Consider the following 16,593-nt stretch of genomic DNA (forward strand, 5'->3'; position numbering starts at 1 on the left):
AAGTGTAAACTGGCAAAAGTACTGTATTAGAATAAATGTACTTTGTTACACGACAGGAAATGACCTTGAGTTTCAATTGTTTTGTCAAACACTGTTTTGAAGCTCAAGAATAAACTGTCAAGCTCAAAGTTAGACATATATCGAAGTTAGACATATAAAGAAAGAAAAAATGTTTTCTCAGTGGCAGATTTGTTCGTTTTTGTATTTTAGTCACTGGGATTTTCATTTCCTTTGGCACAGCACAGACAGAAGTTGAGTTTTCACTCCTCAGTTTCTGTTACATGAGTCAACACGTGTCCACTAACATTTTAGTTTGGACGCTGCCAGTTTAAAACACACCTATTTCCTAAACAGCCTCACATGCAGTATTTACTGTATATGTTCGCCTCTGAAGAACACACACTCTTTGCTGTGCTGTGGTTAAAGCAGATGAAACATGAGCTGATGTTGTTTTTTGGCATCACTGTTTAAATGGAGGACTGGCAGGTGCATAGTCAGCTGCCTTAAAGTGACTTTGACTATACTTTTATTACCTTTCATATATTTCACACTATACCACCTTTGTAATTACCAGTATTTGCAGCACTTGCTCAGTAGATGGCGCCATCGTCCTTGAGTAAAACACAGAAGTCTAAAAGCAGGGACCCTGGAAGTTCATGGTTTTTGGTTGTTTCTGGGACCCTGTGAAAATTGTCAGTAAAACTGTTACTGTCATATTCTCAGACAATAACTAAGGAGCTTGAAACCACTTAAGTTCTTACATTTAGAGCTGGTTTGCATTTTATTAGTGAGTGGAGAGAAAACAGAGGTTGGAAAAATGCTTGTGATGAAGGACTCTGGATGGATACCCACCTTTACTGGACCGTAATCCCTCCAGGTGCTGCACCTCAGCAGGTCTGCACCGGACTGTCAGAACACACTGATGAGCCCACAGACCTGAACCACAGTGAGCAGACGTCCTCCACTCACAGATATATTGGATCCTTATTACTGAGGACTCAGAGAGACAATCAGGATCCAGAAATAAGACCCACCTGTCAGCAGGTAACCCACTACACACTGACTGTGTCTATGTTTAATAATAATAATAATAATAATAACTTTATTAACCATATCCTTACTGGGATAGCACCTAATCCACCTGTTTAATCAGGTGTAGGTGTAATAATGCAAACTGATCAGAGAACAGTAAACAAAAGGCAAAAAATAAAAAGCTTTGGTCACAATCACATGCACTGATCCACCAGGGAAGACAGGAGAGACATCAGGTTCATTTATTAAAATTAGAATAGGAAAACTAATCTGAAAAATTCAAATACTCACTGTAAACTCATAGATTTAATGATGGGCTGATATACTGCTGAGAAATCCAAAGTGTTTCAGTAAATAATATATTTTTTTAATTAGTAATTATCCAGTTCCTCAGTCAGGGTTAAGTGTATAATTCATCTAATAAGAAATATGACATTAATGATGAGTCTCACCCGGTTGGAAACGCTGGAGGTCTCTCTGTGACCCGCTGGTGAAAGTGCAGGCGGAGTCCCAGCAGGAGTGCAGCTACAATGCATGATAATTAGCCTTCTGTTGTGATCTGGCTTCTGTCAGCGTCTCTGTGGGCTGTGACCTCTGACCTCGTCCCTCAGCCAGACAACAATCCCTCCCAGCTGGAGGCCTAGCAGCCCGTCAATCACCTCCTTTTAGCGCCGTGCGTCCCCTGTTGAGACCAGCAGCCGACGCAGGCTTCACAACAGATTGTAGGAGAGAGAAGAGGCGACGGGAGCTCAGGGTGAGTGGGACTGAAACAAATGATGGAATGATTAACACCATTTTTAACAATGTTGTTACAGTAAAGAGAGTCAACCAAACTTTATTCCCAACATGGCTCCACAGAACAGTACAATTAGGAAACACACACTTAGTTCCCCCCTGCTTTATTAGAAATCATTGAGAATACAGTTATTACAATAATTTCATTAATAGTAAATTTGTTAGACATTTGCACCAGTGAAATACAAACAGGCCTGTATCCTCCATCCTGTTGCCCAAGACACTGCATCTAAATCTAGTTTTCTATCCTTTTTATTTCATATTGTTTAATCAAACTGTTTCTGTTCTTGTTAAATAATTAACAGCATAAAACATAAAATATTTATCAGCAGGTCTGTGAATTATTTCTTTAATAACATGTCATTGTTATTCCTTTACACATTCAAATTGCTTTAATGTCTTACCAACAATCAGAAACAAAACAGAAACCCCCTCCAGATCGGAGAAGCTGCTACCTGTGAATTTTTAGCATTTTTGCTTAATGAGAAAAGGCCTTTTCTTATTCATTTTTGATATGTTAAAGTGAAAAGTAGAAAGTGAAGTTTTTTCTGCAGAATGAGGACTCAGAGTACGTGTGTTCAACCTCTGGGTGGATTATTTTTCCCAGTGTAATATTGCTAAAAATATCAGAACGTCTTTCTCTTCAATAAACGAGATAATTCATGTTTCCTGTGAGTGTAAGAAGCACTAGACGTCTTCATTTAAATTTTGTGTGCAGTTTAGAATATTTTTTTCCAAAATACGTGAAATTGGAGAATTATCTTTTATAGTTAATTACATTAAATACAAAATATGTCCATTTGATTTCTGTGCTGTGGCATGTAGGTGTAGATGGTAAAAACTAATGTGGATTAGTGGAAATGAAAACATTTGAAGTGCACACTGAAATGGTTGAAGTATTAATTTGTTATTTTTTCACTCTAATATCTTCCATAATGGAGACTTTCCCTCAGCATCAGTTTCCAGACGGGCAGCTGTTCAGTCTAGACATAAATGTGTGTTTACATTTTTGTGTAAACAGTCTTCAGGCGAACATTCAATTATAACGCCATTATGGTTTAACATGAAAGTCCCAGCAGTCCTGAGTAAGTCTCGCGAGAGTTTGGATGGTGTAGAACAGGAAGCTGCCAGAAGAGGGAGCCAGAGTCCCAGGGACATGATTTTCATGATCATTGATAAGAAAATCAACTCAGTTTGTGTTTTTATGAGTTTAGGATTTAAACGTACAAAGGGACTGGTCAAGATCTTTAGTTTAAAGAATCTGCCCATGTGGACACTGAGGGCGATTAACCTAAAAGACAGTGTTAATGGATTCACCCACATGTGAACCCTGCAGCCCAGGTGTCCTGTGAAGAATGTGCATGAATAAAGATGTTTAGTGTTTAAATGCAGTTTCTGCTCAAACTGTGATTTTGTGGGTATTCTGTTAATTATTTAAGTCATTTTTAAGCAAGACTTTGCTAATGTGTGTGTCTCCACGTAAATATTGCTGGATTCTGGTGTTTGGACAAACAAGCAAATTAAAATGAACATTTTTTTGTTTTTAGTAATTAGTGACCTGTTGGAGACAATATCTGACAGATTGTTTGAAAGAGAAATGGATTAAAATCAATCATTGATACTAAAACATCTTCAGGACCTGCCTTTAAAAAAAAACAAACCCTACAGCCAAACCCTGACTTTCCAATCAAACCCAAAACAGGATGACACAACAACAAAAATGTAATATTTGTGAGTGGGAACAATTATTACTCTAGTTTGACTCACTAGACAAAGCAGAAGATAAACCCACACAGTGAATGAAAGAAAGTTGCCAGTCTGGTGAGTAATTAAAACTTCCACGTAGACCGAGGTAAAAAACATGAGGTGGGTAGATCACCGAAGTGTCATTGGACGTAATTAGCATCATAATTATTAAAGTTCACAGGGATTTTATCACGGTGCTCCTGACTAGAGCAGAGAACAATATTTTTTCAGCTGCTCACTCAAGAAAAGAGCTAAACATCTACGAAAATAACATTAACACACAAGGAATTTCTACATTATTTAGTAATAAAACTGGGTGTCATTCAGAACCACACTACAAAACATGAGGAAAAGCAGAAATAACGTAACAACGAATATTCTGAATGCTTACTGATGACCAACAAACTTTTCTCTGCACCGGAGCAGAAAACAAGGTCTGCAGAAGGCTGACACAAACATCTCCTTCCATTGTCATCAATTCTCTCCCATCAAGGTCTTTTTGGCGCAGCTGTCTCCCAGTCTGTGACAAAAAAAATCCACAGGCCCATTGTGAGAAGAGAGAATGCTTATCCCTGGATGGCTTTTCTTCCCTAACAAACTCAGACCAGTATATGGTACTTGACCTGCTGTTGACATGACTCGAGTCATGAAGCCACCACAGAGGCGGGCTGCCATGACAAGGCTGCAGGTCGCAGCACAAAGACAGATCTGACCCAGTGATAACAGTCTGGTGCCCCCAAATCGATGAGTCTCTAATGTTGCTGTGAGCGGTGAATTAATGACCGATATACACTTTAATAAAACACTTTGAAAATCCAATTGAGAGAAGACATGTTAAATCTGCAGACCCAAAACATACATACTATCATACAACAGCAGCAGATCCTCTAAACACAAAGCTGCAAAAAGGAAATAATTTGTGAAAAATAATTCTAACACTTAATTATGTAAGTATCAAAGTTCAACTGTTCTGTTGACTGATGGATAAACTAACTGTTTAAACTCTATTAATAAGTACGTTGTGTACTCTAGTGTACAATTTAGCACCGAGCACCTCGACGCCTTTTGCAACTGAAGCTCAAAAGAAGGAAGGAAAAGAGGAAACCAAGAGAAACTGGCACCAATGTTTACCTTTTTTAATGAACCCTGATTATTGTTTAATTACAAATGCAGATGAACAGAGAGAAGGGAAACAGAAGTACAGGTGGTTCCTCCATGATAAAAACAAAAGTCTCCGTCTCACCTCCGGAGTGAGAGCTCACAGCCGAGGTGGACATGACAGAGGAGGCAGAGACGAGCAGAGAGGACAGGGGGAGGCATTTCAAATACAGTTTAACAGTACAATGCTTTTTTTTCTTACAGAACCCTCCAAAATGGAAAAAATATATATACACATCAAAAAAAAAAAGAAAAAAAAAGAAAATAATAGTTTCTTTTCCCCGCTGTGTATCATGTGGGGATTGACCCTCCTCTTGTCCATGGTAACATGGTTAGAAAAACAACATTACTAAAAATAAAAGGACTGCACTGAAGCAAACTAGGTAAAGTTCACAGAGACGAGTGCAAACAGGAACAGAACCTTACAGAAAACCAGAAATTCATGGAGAAGAGGCTGGGCCATGGCAAGAGGGTACAAAATAATCAAAAACAGTCATATTAATAATATAATAATTACAAGAGTAACAGTAATATGTCAGAGAAAATACAGAAGCAAATAAGAACAGCATTGATAAACTCGAGGCCGGTGGGGAAACAGTTACTGTCTCTTCTGGTTTGTATCTGAAGCCATGACAAGTGAAGGCAGCACAGGTGCAGCAGTTCAGGTTCACGGTTATTTTTCTTTACCAGACACTCGTCAACTCTTACATCTGTCCTTAAATTTCACTAAAACGCTTTGGCTGGCGCTCGCAGCAATTTTCACTGACAGTAAATGACAAAACGTTGAGGTGTGACCCTGCTCTTTGTGAAACGAGGAATGCTGATAATGTTAACAAGCCAAAGCATGCAGAAGGACAGGCGTAAACATTTTGGTGCCTGGTTGAAGAAAAACAACCTCTAAAATGACAATGCATGTGTTTAAGTCAGAGATATGAGACGGGGCTGGTTGGACAATGTGGATGTGAAAACTGGGACTGAATATCCTGGGGCCAAGACTCTTTGTAGGCTGTGTTGAATAGATGTGTGTGTGTGTTTGTGCGTAGACAGCGTAAGCACAGAAACCGCATATTCACACACTAAACTGCACATACACACCGAGCAGAATGGGCGAGATCATGGGAAGTCCCTCTCTCTCCACTTCGCTCTGAGGTTTTGTGATGTCAGTTCCTCTGCGTGTGTGTGCGTGTGTGTGTTTTCTATGGCTGCACCGTCTACTGTAGAGAGACTGTGGGGGCGTCTGATGTCACGTGTGATGTCATGTTTCCTTTTATTGTAGCCACAGTAAAGCCTCACTCTAACCAGGACGGGGTGTGCGCATGGCCAGGGTCCAGAGCAGCCCACACACGCTCGGCTCACACAAAGCTGCTCGAGGCCACGGTCCGGTCGCTTCGGCAGCTGTGGTCCTGCTGTGTTTGTCAGGTGACAGAGCTGACAACCTGCTGCTTGTGTGGGTCTGCTCTGAACATGCGAGTCTGTTACCGGATCCCCGTTACAACCTGCGCCTCCACGCTTTTCAAGCAGATCTGGGTCAACAGCGGCGGCAGAACATGTAAGAGTTTAAGTTCGAGGCGGGTGGGGCTTACCAGGCAGGACAAAGTGAAGAGAGCCAAAACGTTAACAAACAAAAAAGTGAATTAAAGTCCCTTTTCTCTCACTGTGTCCTGAAGTGGTAAACCCCACCCAGTTGCTACTCAAGAGATGATAAAACAAACACACCCACTAACAAAGTAAATATGATTTGGCCCAGGTCTGGTTAAAAGTTCTTGCTAACTCCTTTATCCCTGTCCTGTCACACCTTCTGTCCCCTGAACACACACTAAGTGTTTTTTCATGTTTGCAATATAAATAGAAAACTGTGACGGCGGCGGCCTGTGCCACGGCAGCTCAACGGTCAAGAGAAGGCAAGGGTGAGAAGGCAAAGGCTGAATTATACTGGTAGTAATATGCCCATTAGAATATATACATATCTTTACCATTAAAAATAGTAGGATTTTCCTGATTTGTATCAAATGACCATATTGAAATATAATATTTGAATTCAACATATACTTGAATAAAATATATATGTGTAGATTTACTTATTCTGTATCTCTCTTTTACAAAAGCAGAAGGCATGGTGGTACTGTGTGTGAGATAAAATATTTTGCTGGGGGTACTTGATAAAACTCATGTTGGCTTAAAAAAGGCACAATCTTTTTTTGGAGCTGTTTGTTCATTTAAATGGGCACAATGTCCTTTCTTTTTTTAAACTATATGAATAAAACATCATAAAAATATGTTGTGTTTCAATCTCTCAGTGAAGGTTTGCCTGAGTTACCTTGATGATCAACATTCATCACATGGTTCCCGCTCTCCTCTAGACAAAGTCGGTTTGCTAGGATGGTCGCTTCTCAAAACACCACACGAACAGATTCATCTCTTGTCTCCAAAATACAGAAAGCCCTCAGATCACTGCAAATGCCCTAAAAATACTGTCCGTGCCCTTAGGAGGCAGAGGCATCCTTTGTCCGAAAGAATACGGTCTTTATAAAATTAACGGGGGAGAGCTGTTGATCTGTAGCTTTTAGGGAGAAAACACTACAAATGCCCGCAAACCTCCAGACTCCTCAAAGACTGCGTGAAGTCACGCAGGGACATGAAAAGCTGAAACACTCTTATGTATCCTCGAGGCCTGATGTTTTTACATCAGATCTGGGTCCATACACGCACATTCATAAACAATTGTGTCTGTAATTACAACCTTGCTTGTAGCCGCTTGCTCATTTCCTCAACAACTGAAGAGAAAAGCAGAGAAAGATCCAGCGCCTTCCTCCGATACCTGGGTAGTTTTTCTGTACAGTGGGAACTACGTCCATTCGCTGGCTAGAAAAAATAAAATACCATCTGCCCATGTGACAGGTCAAAGTCAGTTCATCAAAATCTTCCTCTACTCCTCAGGCTTAGTTCATCTGTCCTCAAGATGTACAATTCCACCCTCATGTCTTTACACACTGTAGTGAATGAGACTGAGGATGAAGAGACCACTCAGTCTGGCCCTGACGCCGTCTGACAGTGTCCAAGCTGTGTCCTGGAGAAAAGACTGATTGGAGAGTTCTTGCTAATCACCTCTTGAAAGGGGGAAAACACTCTTCAGTTTGTAAGATCCATCAGTGCAAGGTCTCAGGGTTTTTTTTTGCTCACTGCCCTCTATCTTGTAAACGAGTGCATGGTGTGTACAGACAGAGAGGCACTTCAGTAATCTCTATCAGGGCTGTTAAAGTGTTTTAGTAACATCGGGATCTGCCTGTGTTGTGGTGAGCACAACAGAGGAGAAAGGAGAGAAATGTTTCAGATGAGTCAGACATGAGAAATTCATTCACTCTGTACAATTCCTGGTGCCTCTCTTCACATGCTCTCTTTCAGAGGGGATGGAAATTATTCCTCTGTACCAGATAAACAAATAGAGCCACCAAATGCCATTAGAGACACAATGAGGGCACAGGTGTGATGTGAGGTGACCCCTACTGGTGTGACTGGCACTATGAGGGCAAAGAGGCTTCGAGAAGGCAGTGTGCAATTCCTAAGAGATACTAAGAGTAGGCTCCCCGTCTGTAGGGCAGAGGTTAATACACAGAATATGTCTGATTATCTCTTAGTGTTGTAAGTCGCAGCGGAAACGCTGCTGCAGTCGTGTTTGATAAGGTACCAGGTGTCTGGCCTTGCAGTACATTAGAGGCTACACAGGCACATCTGTGTTGTATGGTTGTACAGAGATCGAACATTTGCTGACAGTAGGATGTGTCCAGTCCTGATACTGCAAAAATGGTGTCAAAATCTGAAGGTAACTAAAATGCACTTGTTGTTCTTTGTTTTCTCGCGAACATGCAGATATAGCCTGTGGTGTAGGAAATTATTTTGTTGAATAATTAAAGGAATAATTATTGAATGGTATCATTTCTAACATGTGACACGTGTTGACATTTAACTGAGGGACTACATCAAAGTGTATTTTGGTAATAAATTTTTTTGTTTTGTCACATTAAGCTCAGTTGTATGAAACCAAATCCTGTTCAGATCACTACTGTAGACAAGAACCCACAAGGCATTATGGTATAAGTTAACAAGACTCCCAGAGGTGTGTGTTTTGTATCCAAGTAGGCTCTTCTGTGGTGTGTGTGTGTGTGTGTGTGTGTGTGTGTGTGCGCACACAGAGCTCAGCAGCCAGTGTTTTCCAGAGACAGCTGGGCTGTAGCTCTCTGCAGCTCTGAACTCGCTCTACGCTGGGTGGGAGGTGGTGGCAGCATCAACCCCAAAATAACACCTCCTCTTCCTCCCCCATTTTCCACTTCCCCACCTCTCCTCTCTACCTCCTTTCTCTTCCCCTCCTCTTCCTCCTCAGCCCTCACTTTCTTGTCCTCTGCTTCATCCCTCTCTCCATCTGCCTCCATCTTCTGGTCTTCGCTCCAGCGGCGTTTAAAGCGGACCTTAAGCGGGATGCAGCGGGTGCCTCCAGGGCTGATAGGAGCTGACTGTCCCGGCTCGGTCTTCAGGTTAATCAGAGGAAAGGTCAGGCTGCTGCTTCCAATGGGAGGAGTGGCAGGAGTCTTGAAGACCTCCTCATCATCCTCAGGGTCATCATCATGATTACAGTGTGGAGGAAGAGGAGCAGAGGGGCTCCTGCCATTTCCATTAGCCTGGTGATTGTTGTTGATCTGATGATGATGATGATTCTGTGGTGTTGGGGTGAATACGTCACCTTCATCGTCCTCATCATTGTGATTCAGCTCCTCCTCCTCACTGATGTCAGTTACCTCAACCTCCTCCTCTGACTCGATGTCTGATATGGGCTCCACCTAGAGAGGAAGAATATTTCATAACATGACATTTTATGTATGACTAGCCAGATGTTTTCTCATGTGCACAACTAAGAGGTATTTCCCAAACCATGAAGGTTCAAACTCTAGTTTCTGTCGGTGTCAGATGTCTCACCTTGATCTTTGGAGGCCCTGCAGCCAGGGCGGGGTTGGTTATATGACCAGACCCTGTGAAAGAGGAGGACTGGTTGGAGGAAGAGGAGGAAGCAGAAGCAGCCAATGAGCTTCCAGCTTCTCTCTGTTTGCGCCCAAGTGGAGGCGGCTGCAGTTTGAACTTGAATGGTGATGGATGCTGCTGGCCCTCCTCTCCACCTCCAGGATGTTGGCTGAGTGAATGAGAAAGTGGCAGAGGCGGGCCGTGGAGGTGATGGGTGGCCGGCTTCTCCAGGGTGGGGCGGTGGGGCTGAGGGATGACGATGTTGGGATAATGGATGAAGGCTCGGGGACTGAGGTGGTAGTTGTACACGGACTGAGTGTGGGCCTGCAGGTAGTGCTTCATGTCCTCTGGGTTAAAGGAGAAGTGGGAGCTCATCATAGGAGAGGACAGGGAGGGGGATGGGGTGTATGGCAGATGGGGGGTTGGAGTCATGGACAGGGCTGGGGACAAAGTGGGGGCCAAAAGACCCCCAGGACCAGGTAGGGGGGAGACAGGGAATGGGGACAGAGGCTCAGGGTGGACCCTGGGGGCAGGTCTGGGGAGCCCTGCTGGGTTTGGAGCCCCACCGTAGACCCTGAAGAGAGAATCATGAGGCAGGCGAGGAGGAAGCAGGCCCCTGAAGGCCCTTTCTGGCCCCACACCTCGCTCATCAGCCCCCACAGCCTCCTCCAGCTCTGAGTTGGTGGATGTGCCGTCGCTGCAGTCACTGACGGAGCCTCGAGCCATACGGCGGGCCACGCTGCTAAACATTCCCGGACTGCGCAGCTCCTCACTAGAAGAGAGGACCTCTGATGGCGTGGAGGGGGGGAAGCGGAAGTGGGTGCCTCCAGTTGGCACTGGAGGAGCACTCTGGGGCACCCCTCGGCCTGTGAGGGGAAAAGTCAAAGCAAGGAAAATGTAAATGCGTTTTAAAATGACAATTGAAATGTTCAACAGCAACATCCTTTTGCAGAACGAGTGTGCCTGTTACTCTGGATTATCCACAGAACATGCTGTTAATTTTTATATCAAGAGTCTGCCTTGCTGTTTGTCGGTCCACGCATTATGCTAAATAAAATCTTTTGAAATGTTAAGTGTTCATGCTGTGTGAAGAGCACTTTAATTCATATTCACTGTCTCGTGGAATCATAAAACTATCTGCATAGTTCAATACCACAAAGACTAAGTGAGAAAATATGTTTTTTTTTTTTTTTGGGATAATTGGGATAATCAGGCCTTTAGACTCTAGAGAAAGGAAACTTAACTAATGAGAGTAGGTCACATGTCTCCCCTAATGCCAATTATTTTACCCAGAGGGTCACAGGCACACAGAAAGAAAACAGTGGGTTATACAAAGCCACCAGTTCCCTTCTCTTTCAACCCCTCCTCTCCCTCTCTCTCCTGCCAAGGAGACTGTGGCACTGCAATAAATTCTTGGCATCCGTGCACGTGCCAGAATTAAATATTGGAAAAGTCGGTCTTACTGCCATTACAAACATGGGCTGGGTTCCTCTATTTTTTTTCCAGTGTTGCTGACTGTGAGTGTGTCTCTCTTTTTCAAAAGCACACATGTAAGAACCATGTGTCAGAGAAAAACTGAGTGCATGTGTTTATCTAGTGTGTATCTTTGCAAGCGTCTGTGCTTGCAAATCAATCCAGATTGACGTGGGCATGTGTGTAACCATTGTATGAAACCATCATATCACAACATGTCAGTGTGTGGGCCACATCACACGGAGGCTATAATTAAAGTTTCATGCTGCACTTATGTCACCCAGAACCCAACGCTCCATATGGGCTGTGTTTACACTGGGTGGCCGGGACCAGAACGAGAGACGACTTCAGTGGAGGGAGGAGAGGGATAAACTGGGACGTGGCACACTGATGTCTTAGACTCACACACTCACTGACACACACACACACACACACACACCATAACCAGAAAAATACATGCACAGACACCCCACGCAAGTTCTGTCTGTTTATACGATTTATATTTCTACTCAGATGGTATTTTTTTGGACAAAAACGGGGTAAACACACAAATATGATTTGCCTATACTCAGTGTGCTGGTTTGCAGGGTCAGCCACAAAACTTGCTCCTTGTCTTTACCTATAATATTTGTCTTTGGCAAGTAAATTAGTAAGTCACCCACCACACTGACTGGAAACATTCTCAGACAATAACGTTGGAAAATTTCAGCTACACTTAGTTTTTGGGTGTTTGCCGAAGATGCGCTCTGTCTGTGACCCAAAATCAGAGCAAAATACAAGGTTTCTGTCCAGTTCATCAAGACTCTTATACACATTTTAATAACACATTCACACCAGCTAAAATATTAAAGATACCAATGAAAACGCAGGGGTGCATGCATGAATTAATTCATTTAACAAAATCTTTAAATACAGCCTGAACCAGCAGAAAACAGATGGAGAGATAAACTCAGAAAACGAATTAACAGCTAAACGTTTTGTCTAGTTTTTGCTGAAACGGCTATTGCCCAGTGGAGGCTAGAACAATATTTAGATCTGTAAAATGTTTATAAAATAAATTTAAGACTTAAATGAAGTTGTGCTTGGCTCCTTGTCCTGCTACGCCAAGTAGGCAGAGTAGCGTTAACATGTGAGATCAAGTTCAGTAATTTACAGACACACATGAAGACCTCAAATTCAGACGAGTCCTTGCTGTCAAGTGTGATTCTATTCTTTCCATTGAAATAGCTAGCTGCCAGGAGATGTCATCAAGGCAGGGAAATAAAAAGACAAGGTTAAAACTCCACTTATTTTTTTTTTACACAACTGCTGCTTAAAAAAGAAAAACGCCAAGAACACGTACTTTGAGGAGTTTCAAAAGCTCTGGTGGAGTGTTTGCTTTATACCTCTGTGCAAATTATAACAAAGGTTTCTTGAAAAACCTGAACTCTTCTGTGTCTACAGACCACCTGAGGATCACTTAACCTCAGATGAGGCACGGGCACCTGTGGGTTTACCGAGTGTGAACGTGTGCACAAAAGCAATGTGTGTGTCTTTGTACCAGAGCCCATGTCGATGAAGGGGTAGTTGACCAGCACTAGTTTGTTGAAGTTGAACTTGTAGGTGAATCTCTTCCCTTTGGTCTTATGGAGGATCCTCTTGTTGTAGTAGTATCTAAAGAGAGCAGGATGGAAAGAGTTACCCACTATCAGTCATATCATCGGACACATGCAGTAAAACCTCTGACTGTAGATCCTGGATTTGATTTTTAAAAACGTAAAAATGTTCAACAGTGGAATAGTACATTAACCAAGAAAAACATTCTGGGTATATCCACAGATGAAAGGTTTTTCCTATATGCACCAAAAATGAATCTCACCAGTTACATAGCCAGCAGTGATTATTCACAGTGCAGTCCATTATTCTCCAGTACACTGCAGTAAACTCTGGTGGCGGGTTCATGTGTGGCCTGTTGTTTGCCACAGCTTTTAGGGTCATTGATCATTGACATCCTATCAAATCTGCAGTTTCTTACATTTCTATCAGACTGAAATGACTACGGTCAATGAGCAGGAGTGTACAACAAACGAGGGTTTTCAGGTCTGAAGGGAGCTTTTACTTCAAGGACTAAAGAACCAAATGCAGAAAAGGCTGCATTCAACACTGGGGCCTTTGAAATCACAAAGACTTTTATGTTTACTGTTACTAAATTGATGCTTGCTACTAAGCAAACGTTATTAAAGCAGCATGGTGACTTTACACGACTCAAGTGTACATCGGACAATTAAACAGGCTGTTTATGTTGTGAACGCACCGTTAGGAATCAGGCGCTCACTGTGATTGCTTGAGGAAGTAAGACAGCCATTCTGATTTTGCTTTTCCCGGGCGGCTCCATTAGCGAGAATGCATTACTCATCGTCAGTACACAGAGCAATATAGAGGACTGAAGAGTGAGCTGCTGACAGCTCATCTAAAAGATGATAAAATGGCTCCCTGTGACTCACCGATAGCCTAAAGACCAAGCCACATTCATGCTCCTTACATAAAAACCTCTAAATCATTGTCTCTCTCTCTCAGTTGTGACTGGCCACTTCATTCTGGGATATGTAACACGCTACTCATCATTGCCAGTAGAACAAAACAAAAGAGTTATTTGTCTAAATTTGTACATAAAAATCCAGATTCCAGTCTGTTGCTGTCAATGAGTATTAAACAAGCTCCTACCAGGTAACCAGATAAAAATTCCCTTTGTTTAACAGTTACTCATCCACCCATCAGTCCAGTTTCTCTTTATACATTCATCCAGCAAGAGTTTATTTTTAACCACGTATATAATATACATGATGTAACAGACACGGAGATGGTTCATCATTATTACTGTGCAGATAAAAGTAAAATTATAAAACATAAATGTACACAGGGCCTTACATAACTGTGAGGCAATAACTGTTTATACAAGCACAATAAGCCAACATTAAACCCAACCTTTATTCTCTGAATGGGATCAAATTAATTCTAGGAAGTATTTGCAAAATCCTATCGGACTTTGCTAAGTCCAACAGGAATGCTTCGGTGAGTATTTATTAGTCAGTGCAGTTTGGTACAATAGAGAACAGAGCAGGGGTGCGTGAACCAGGAGCTCATCCAGTCCTTCAGTGACTCAATGAGTGAAGAACCTCTTCTGACAGAACCAGCTACTACGCACACCCACACCACCACATGCAGTACATGTACACCAACATATGGAGGAGCAGGCAGATATACAGCCGGCACACAGGCTCAAACATCCAGTGCCACCGGGAAACATATGCAGAAATAGCAAATCTACAGAGCAGTGTGGTTATTCAACAGCACACAATGTTCACATAGAAGTATTAGATCATTAATAATAGCAAGTTCACAGTCATAAGAAATGCAGGTAGACTGAATGAGCCGCTAAATAATACTAGTGAATAGACTCAATTCATATGAATGAATAATTTTAATAATTTCTCAAACAAAATGGTAAAAATGTGCTTGTTCCTGGTTCTCCAATGTGATCATTTTTTGTTTCGCTTCTTTATATATCACTGGAAACCGAATAGATTTGTGTCCTGGACTATTAATAGGACAAAACTAAAACTGTCATGTGCTGTTTTAAAAGATTCACCAAAAAGATACTTGGAAGATTAAACTGCAAGGAAAGTAGCTGTAAAAACCTTGTCTCAAAAAAAGTGCAGGCCCTTCAATTTGTGCTGAGGTTCGCCCACCTGAGAACTTTGTACAGGTGTATTTATGTGTCAAGCAGGCATGCACAAGAACAATGCATGCAAAAAAGCTATGAAAAACACAACAAACAATATATATTACACACACAGACACACACACCAGGAGGTGAGTCGGTGTCAGGACTGTGTATTCAGTAACAGCTGAAGGGACATAATGTTCACAGGCGTGTGGATGGATGGATGGCACTTTGAATGAGCCGGGGAAAAGGCCAGGCACATACATGTGAAAGGAACACACACATATTCAAAGAACACTGAGTCAATAAGTGGCAGCCAGTCTCACATACCGAGTCCAGGCTCGCCTCAGGCTGCATTCTGTTTCACAACCATTTGAACTTCCTTCAAATAAACTAGAACTTTGTGTAGTGAACACACATGTAGATGTGTGGGAGCACACACACACACGTCGCTGCACACATGTACTCTATATGTACGAACGGACACATATGTGAACCAGCACACACACACACACACACTTCAAAGACGTTGCGAAGCATCAATCAGACTTCACATCTAACAGAGAGCGAGCTGAATTAATTACCAGCCCACAGTTCACATAAAGTTTTTCAAACCACAGCAAAGACCTTCACAACAAAGTTAAGCTTCTGCTGGTTAATGATGAAAAATACTCACTGCAACCAGGGAGACAGTAACTGCTCCTGTATCAAACTACTAAAACCTATAGCGGGTTATTTCACACAAGCCACATTTCATATGTGATATGTGCATTTCTGTATCATTTACCCTCCAGCTTCCTGTGACCCTGACCCTAAACACTATAGAGAATCGATGGACAGATGAGAGGACCTGTTACTATTTTTAGTCATATATCACTGAAAACTAACTTTTTTGGTATTTGGACTTTTGTTTAGACAAAGAAAAGAAAAAGATGTTGGAAGATGTTACTTGCAGCTCTGTACTTCTGAAATGAATGACATTTTATTGATTGAAAAAAAACAACAAAAAAAAAAACAAAACAGATTAATCAAAAATGTTAATAATCACTAGGTAAATATATCTGATGCATTGTCTGCTCCTTATTTAAAGAAAACATTTACCTCTACCAGGATAAAAATAAATAAATAAATAATGCTGCAAAACCCATCGGCATCATACACAAATTCATGATCGCATTCATACTAAGATGTATTTGTGTACAAATGGAGAAAAGGCTGGTGTTTTGAAATATACAGTCCTATCAGGGCATGTCAAAGACAGAAAAAGGTTTAAGTGAAAACGACACAGATGGGCTGGAGGAGGGCTGACATATAACTAGGTGTGAAGTGTATGTGTGTGTATGTGTGGTGACGAGGCAGCGTAACTAGTCATCACCATGGCAAACTATATCCCACACCAACCTACAATACAGGAGGCGACACTGATGACTAGCTGTGTGCATGTGTGTGTTTTTTTGTATACATAAAGACGAGAGAACAGACTGGCAGCTAAATAAAACTCTGCAGCTCCCACATGTGCTCCACGGAGGGTGAAGGTGTGCATTTCTAAATCGGCTGTAGTCTGGAGTTTTAGCACACGGCACAGATGCACAACTCACGACAAAACACGCTCTCTGTCTTACACATTCCACACTAATGTAATTACGCTCAAAGCTAGCATGCTTTAAAAAGAAAAA

General features: G+C 42.0%; 1 protein-coding gene across 1 annotated transcript in view; it reads right to left on the minus strand.

Moving 5' to 3' along the window:
- Positions 1–4,691: 4,691 nt before the first annotated feature.
- Positions 4,692–16,593, minus strand: part of erf (Ets2 repressor factor) — a 32,377-nt gene continuing 20,475 nt past the window's right edge. Inside the window, exons 3-5 of the mRNA XM_026299946.1 lie at positions 12,755–12,867; positions 9,700–10,607; positions 4,692–9,563 (exon numbers count right to left, since the gene is read on the minus strand). Of these exons, the coding sequence (XP_026155731.1) occupies positions 8,925–9,563; positions 9,700–10,607; positions 12,755–12,867 (1,660 nt within the window). The 3' untranslated portion in view covers positions 4,692–8,924. The remainder of the gene's footprint in view (positions 9,564–9,699; positions 10,608–12,754; positions 12,868–16,593) is intronic.

Source organism: Mastacembelus armatus, chromosome 11, assembly GCF_900324485.2.
Source record: "Mastacembelus armatus chromosome 11, fMasArm1.2, whole genome shotgun sequence".
Classification (NCBI taxonomy): Eukaryota; Metazoa; Chordata; class Actinopteri; order Synbranchiformes; family Mastacembelidae; genus Mastacembelus; species Mastacembelus armatus.